Raw genomic sequence first — 7,754 nt, 5'->3', positions numbered from 1 at the left:
CTACATCATGATGTATAAATTGATGTGTATACATGAATCATAGAAATTTAGAGGTCATCTCACTCACTCTTCAAAGTTTGTGGATGAGGAGTCTCAGGCCTAGGAAGGGAAAATTATTTTCTTGTTGTCACCTAAGTGCTTTGGGGCATATCTCTGATTAAAAAACTCCCTCCAGTAGGATTCACCATTTTATCTGTATCATATAGTACAGATAAGAAGAAAGATGGGATAGCTAAACTACATTACAAGTCCTTTATATATATGCCAAAGCAAAACACATGCCAAAAGTAACTACATTTTACCAACACATTAAAATTAATGCTCCTGACTGATGTATTCTATCTATACTCAGCAAAGTACTACTATAGAGAAGAAATAGAAGTTATTTCTGTTTGTTATTTGTCCCTTTCCTACTTTGCGATAGACAGGGATAGTGGCTTTAGGTTTAATTAAAGGAATAAACTCAGTGTTTATTTCATCTCTAATTCTTTCTTCATATTATTTTCATGCAGTGAATGGAGATAACTTCTGACTTCTATCAGCTGCTTATACATTCATTTATTAACCTAGTTATTCAAGTACCTACTAAATGTAAGGATTTGATTCTAACTGCCGTGGTGGATACAATGAAGAGATGTATACGTACTTAAAACTATAATACAAAGCAGCATGGCAAGTGCCAAAGAATATATAGTAAGTATAGCTATGTTCTAATAGCTCTTTTATCAGAAACCATAAGACCAGAAGTAGAAATAATATTTAAATATATTCCCAGATACCAGAAAGTTTTAATACAAATACCTTAGCATCTGCATAATTACTTACACAGGGTAGATGACCAACACATGTCTCATGAATTGAACTGAAGCTAAATATACCGGAAAAAATACCAATGCAGGTTGAAAAGAAGGGAAGTAAGGTGAGCAGAGATTGAGCTACACTTGAGACTAAAGAAGAGGTCCTGTCAATGATTAGAAAAGAGACAAAGCAGCATGGAGGGAAGAACTTATGTCATCTGGTCCCAGATAGTGGAGCAAACTAGTCTGTAAGAGACACAGGTGCCAGCATTCTTGGAGGCTCTATGGACGGGAGATCCGGCCTGAGAAGTCTCCTAAAGAGAACAAGATTGTGGGCACAAGAGGAAGTCCCCCTAGTGTCTCGTTTCCAAATTACTCTGAAATCAGACATCTTTCTCAGGCTTTCTTTTAGGGCTTTCAGTTGAGTCCGCTTAATATAATTCTAGGGTTGGCTGTCCCCACCCCTCCTTAGAATCTTTCTACCTGCTCACAGGCGACTAGAATTACAAGCAGAAAACCCACAAGTAGAAAAATGTTTTAAATTCAGATAAATATCTAACTACAGTATGATACAAATGAGCTTAAGCTTCATATAATCAGCCAGTAAATACACATGAATAATAAATTACTAGATTTTTCCCAGATTTGTCAGATTTTATTCCAGGCAGTTTTCAGATAAGAAGCCTTGGAGAACCTGAAGAAGGGTAAAGGCTACAGATGGAAGGATCTGAGGAAAGTAAAATTTACATTCCTCACCTCTTTGACCTGGGCGACAAAAATTGTGAATTAAGATATTTGGTCACATAACTGTAAAGATAGCTTTGGTTTCATAAAGTTCTTGTCTTATGTTTGTTTTTTGTCTTTTTAAACCAGGGAAGTTCTCTGGGAACTTAACTGAAATATCACAGAAGCATTAGTTCCAGTCCCTATTTTCAACATTGGTATAGTATATTTTGTTTTTCTCAGTGTGGTACATGGAAATAAAATTGATGGACTATAAAGTCTATTGTATTTGAAAGATTAACCGACATAAGTCAAAATTTCAAAAACTTGTAAAAATATCCAATAAAAATTGCTTTGACAATTTTTGAGGAGCAAACATTTTATCATCTAAAATACTTAATGTGTAACTGTCATTGTTGCATCTGACACAGATTGTGTCATGATTACAGGAAGGATCTGCTGAAATAATTATATGATCAGAGACTACTAGATCTGTAGGCTCAGTCGTAGATAACTGTAGTGGGGTTTTTTTGTTGTTCTTTTTTTTTTTTTTTTTCCTGCTTAGCATCAGAATCCCCTCCTCTTGTTTGGGAAACAGAAAGCATTTGTGAATCTGTGGGTTGAAGTTCAAAAAGCCTGACTCTTTTCCTTATTCCTTCCTTATTCCAAGACAGGCATATGACCTAAGTTGGGTCAATTGAATATCCTTGCCATAGCTGTGAGTAAGGAGTCGTGTTACTAGGAAGAAATAAAAGATTAGAATTAGTCAGTGGGCTTCGATTGCCCCATTGTGTCAGGGTCCAGTGTCCAGCAGCAGTGGTCCCTTAACCAGGCTGTACCTTTGGCCGTGGATCTGACTATGTGCTCTCCCTAGGTTGCCAAGCTATCTGGTAACCATCCAGGAATTTTTTTTTCTACCTAAGGACACCACAAACCGTTTCAGTTTTTGCCTAACTGATACCATCACTGTTTAGAGTCATGGGAAAACCCTAACTAGCCTAAGGATGCTGCAAGGCCAATGTATGGGCTCTGCAGTTTCCTAAGTAATGATAAAGAGCCACGAAGGCTAAGCTCCAGGAGGGAAGAGTCACCTAGCTTGATGACTGTGGTATACTCAGCTCCTAGCTCAGGGCCCTAGAACACAGATTCAGTAAATTTTTATTTGATCCTGACCTGAACGAATAAAATAGTAACACCCACCTCTAGGCCTCCTCAACATCTATTTAAAATTTTTGGATCCTGTCTGCTTTTAGTGTAGATTTTCCTTAGGAAGGAACAGAACTCAAAAAAAGATGACACTAAGGTTTTAAAATCAAATAAGTAGGAGGCTGTTTTTCCAGTGGCAGAAATGAAGTCAGGAGTAAAGATTAGGTTTCTGCTGTGATAAACTGAACCTGTTAAATGCTATGACTTTGACATTTCGTAACTGTAGGTTAAACCGTTATGTCACTCATTAGATAGCTCTGTATTTGTTTGAAAAGTACAAGAGTCCCTCCTACTGGACTTTGATCTAGCAGAAACAACTGTTACCTAACAACCTCAGACCATCACTGGGACACCTGTATGAAGAACGTTCTTTAGTTTATTTAAATGGTTTTGCATATGTAATTTATTTAAGCCTTCAAAATGATTAGAAAACTTTTTATGGTCCTGCTTTTGTCGTCTGTGACTGTTGGGGAGGCAAGGAAATCGTTTCTCAGTTTTCTGAACATAGAAAAGACTGAAATACTATTTTTCACAAAGACTGAAGAAACTGTCGTTGTAAGGTCAAGTTACAGAGGTCAACAGCCAAACTCCAGCTACCTCTTTGTGCAACTAGAAGATCCTAAAATGCTCCAAGTGGTGAATGTGACTAAGACCTTATCAGATGTTACCAACTTTACCATAAACCTGGTGACAGATGAAGACGGGGAGACAAATCTGACCATTCAATTGTGGGATTCTGAAGGTAGGCAAGAAAGACTCATTGAAGAAATAAAGAATGTCAAAGTCAGAGTGCTCAAACAAAGACAAGACAGTCTTTTCCAGACATCAAACCTTATTGATAGAAATATCCTTATGCTTTTTCCGCCAATGATACTGTTAAATAAATGTGCGTTTGGTTGTAAGATTGAATTACAGGTGTTTCATACAATATGGAAGAGACCTTTGCCAATAATTCTTGGGGCAGTTTTACAGTTTTTTCTTATGGCATTTTGTGGATTCCTTTTGACGCAGATTTTGGCATTTCCTGAAGCACAGGCTTTTGGATTTGTAATGACCTGTACCTGCCCAGGAGGGGGTGGGGGCTATCTGTTCGCTCTGCTTCTAGAAGGAGATGTCACTTTGGCCATTTTGATGACTTGCACATCAACGTTATTGGCCCTGATAATGATGCCTGCCAATTCGTACGTATACAGTAGGATGTTAGGGTTATCAGGTACTTTGCATATTCCTGTTTCTAAAATTATGTCAACACTCCTTCTCGTACTTATACCTATATCAGTGGGAATAATCATCAAGCATAGACTACCTGAAAAAGCAAACTTCCTGGAGAGGATCATTAGGCCTCTGAGTTTTATTTTAATGTTTGTAGGGATTTATTTGACTTTCAGAATGGGATTAATGTTTCTAAAAACAGTGAACCTAGAGGTGCTTCTATTGGGTGTCTTAGTTCCTGCTTTGGGTTTGTCGTTTGGGTACTTTTTTGCTAAAATGTCTATGCTGCCTCTTCCTGTTTGTAAAACTGTTGCTATCGAAGGTGGGGTACTGAATAGTTTCTTAGCCCTTGCTATTATTCAGCTTTCTTTTTCACGGTCCAATGCAGACTTGGCTTCTGTGGCTCCTTTCACAGTGGCCATGTGTTCTGGATGTGAAATTTTACTGATCCTTCTGTTCTACAAGGCTAAGAAAAGATGTATCCTTATCATAGAAGAGAAAAGAAAGAAAAATCCCCCGGTCTAACAGTTAAAGCTTTACTGAATTTTCCTACTCTGAATGAGGTACTGTGGGAGATTCAAAGAATATCTGAAATGATGCCTGCTCTCAACTCACTTACGATCTGATTGAAAACTTGACATTAGGGGAGAAATATATACATACATATAATCATATGTGCTAAACACCCAATGAATAGTACAGACAGTTAAATGTACAGGAATTCGGAGGAAGGAGACTACTTTTCAACTGTGTTGGCTTGGAAATGTTCTATAGAGTTGGATTTGAATATAATACTTTATTATGGTCTCTTGAACAGGAAAGAACAATAAAAAAAAAAAAGTCCTCCTATAGTGATTATGATGTATCCCAAGTATTTATGGAAGGGCTGCCCTTCCATAATAGGCATTTGGTAAATGCTCACACAGTGAATGAATATGTAAATTCATATTTGGAATCAATGTCTTAAACTAGATATAGCATTTCTGCTCTCATAATTGTACTTCCTCCTGTCGTCCACGTCTCCCACTAAAGACGTTACCATTTACCCTGAAGCACAGGGTCATCTCTTCCCCGTCTTCTCCTTTCTTCCCTCTTCTTTTTACAGGCAATTTCCTGTAATATCTTTTTATCAGTCTCCTCTCTATTCCCAGTACTACCACTTTTGTTCTGCCCTAGATTGCTGCTTCCCTAAACCTTTCTTACCTGGCTTTTGGCCTCTCTGTCCACTCTCCAAGCACTGGCAGATTAATCTTCCTAAAATCTAACTTTGATCATATGCTTCCCCTGCTATAAAACTTTTGGTCTCTTGAATAAAGTCTGTATTCCTTAGTGAGGCATTTTGTACACTCTGCTCACTGACTTCACCCTAGCGTTCCAGTTTTATCTCCCCTCCCACTTCTTTACACGTAGTCTTTGCTCCAATCAACAGATAACTTGATAACTCATGACTCTGCCTTTGTTCACACTGCCCCTGAAACCTGAGGGGACCACGTCATCTCTGTCTATATTTTGATCACTCTCACAGACCTGGCTCAAATACCACCCTTGCCATGAAGCTTTGACTAATCCCCCTTAGCTACCGGGAACTAAAATTTCCTCTAAATTCTCATCACAATTTTTTATGCTCATAGTACTTAGCCAACCTGGCTTGCATTACAGCTATTTGTGTTCCTATCGTATCCTCCCTATTTTGCTATAAATCCTTGAACATGCAAATTATAAACATAATATAATATGTAAACAATATAACAATATTAACAGTACAATATAATAGTATGAACAGTATAATATAATAATATAAACAATAGAATACGATAACAATATTCATTTTGATACTCTCCATAATATGTAGCATATTTCCTGTGTGCTTATTCAAATAAGTGTTGAAGCACAGACTAGGGCCCAAATGAATAGTATGTTCGTTTTTATACCACTGTTGAGTTTTCAAAAGCAATTTTTAGTATCTAGTTCCAGTTTGCACTTCTCTGCAAAGAAAGTGAGGGCATCAAGAAAGAGAAATATCACTCTAAATAATTCTGCTTCCCACATTTCCCAGGCCTTTAGTTATAGGCAAATTACTTAGCCATCCTGTAGTACTATTTCCTTACATAAGAAATGGAGATAATAGTGTAAACTCCATCAAATTGTCATAGGAATTAAATGAGATCATATTGACAATGTACTTAGAACAGAGTACATGCTCAGCAAGTGTTAGCTGCTATAATTATTTTACCAGACTTTAAACTTTTGACAGTGATATATCTACTGTTGGTTTGAAATACTAATCTGATAACTCTGCATAAAGCCTAAAACTTCGAGCATTTTCCTATTAGTGTTATTCACCATCTTACTCATAGTATTAGGGAATTTTTGTTCAGTTTGCCAGCTGATAAGACAACCAAAGTTCTTTTTTTCTTATTTCACCAAATCCAGTATGTTAATACCAAGATTCATCAAAGCGCTGGTTTGGCATGATGATGGATGGTTATTATTCATTTTATAAAATGTTAATTGCCTACATGAAATACTTTACTACTGACTCCTTTAAATGGAAATCTCCACTTAGGGGCTTAAAATATAATTAAGCTTGCATAAATTTGACTTATGTACATTTTCATGAACATATTTTACTGACTGGGAGACAAGAAACTGCCTTTCTAGTTGCTCTTTATCCTTAACTTTGTGGTCTCGAACAAGACACTTCTCTGCAGTTCAGTTTTCAAATCTGTAAAATGAAGAGATTCAACTGAGGTTTAAGATCTTGCTTAACTCCTAAGCCTGTAATTCTGGCATAAAACTCTGGGACATTAACACCACGGGCAGGGCAATGGGTTCAGGTTGACAAGAATAACCGCTCACAGTTGCTGTTTTCTACTTAAAGCAACAACCAAAATATAAGTTTCTTGAGGGCAGGGACCACATATTATTCTTTGAATTCCCTACAGTTTTTAACCAATACTTTTAATTGAGTTGGTGCTCATAAAACATTAAATTAATTAATCATTAATATCTATGGAAGTCAATATCATATACTCTAGGGCCAGATTATGCCGGGGTCTGCAATTTCAGCTCTGTCACCAACTGGGTGACATTGGTCAAGTTACTTAATCTCTCTATGCCTAAATTCATGTGGAAAGTGGGGATAACGATAGTACCTACCTCATGATATTGTTGTGAAGATTAAATGAGTTAGTATTAATAAGGTCCTCAGAATAATGCCTAACACATAGTAAACTCTATAATTATTATGGTTACTCTCTGTATGTTTGATCTTGCACCTTAAAAGCAGATGAATGTGTACAAATGGAATATATTTTATTTATCTTATAGATGTATCATGGAAGATTGAGATTTTTATGTAGGAAAATTTGTCTAATTTGGATGGGGATGAAGTTATTCAAGCTATTTATTTATTGTTTAAGAATGAGAGGCATAAAGCAGGCTAACTAATTGCTTGAGTTCATACCAACCATTTGTCCAACAATAATCAGTATCAAGGCTGCAAAGAACAAAAGGCTTTATTTGAAGTCTTAAGAATTGCAATTCAGGAGACACAGATTTGGGACTTCCCTTGTAGTCCAGTGGTTAAGACTCCACACTGAAGGGGGCCTGGGTTCAATCCCTGGTCAGGAAATAAGATCCCACATGCCGTGCAACATGGCCCAAAAAAAAAAAAAAAAAAAAAATCTATTTTAAAATTAAAGAAAAAGAGAGAGAGACAGGAGACACAGATTCGGGTAAAACTGAAAGAGTATTGCAGGGGAGAGAAAGGAGCTTATGCAGGCAAAAGCCACAAGATTGTTCAAGAATTATGAC

At 36.9% G+C, this 7,754-nt stretch overlaps 1 protein-coding gene across 2 annotated transcripts in view; it reads left to right on the top strand.

The window, feature by feature from the left end:
- Positions 1–2,051: 2,051 nt before the first annotated feature.
- IMPA1 (inositol monophosphatase 1) overlaps positions 2,052–7,754 on the top strand; it is a 30,224-nt gene continuing 24,521 nt past the window's right edge. The window contains exon 1 of one of the 2 annotated variants that reach the window (XM_082859032.1): positions 2,052–3,468. In XM_082859032.1, coding sequence (XP_082715158.1) covers positions 3,147–3,468 — 322 coding nt within the window. In that variant the 5' untranslated portion in view covers positions 2,052–3,146. The remainder of the gene's footprint in view (positions 3,469–7,754) is intronic. The other variant, XM_082859033.1, reaches the window with a different exon arrangement.

This window comes from Leucopleurus acutus (assembly GCF_964270905.1).
Source record: "Leucopleurus acutus genome assembly, chromosome: 17".
Lineage (NCBI taxonomy): Eukaryota > Metazoa > Chordata > Mammalia > Artiodactyla > Delphinidae > Leucopleurus > Leucopleurus acutus.
The sequence above is the reverse complement of the archived record's forward strand: the minus strand, read 5'-3'. Positions and strand labels throughout refer to the sequence as shown.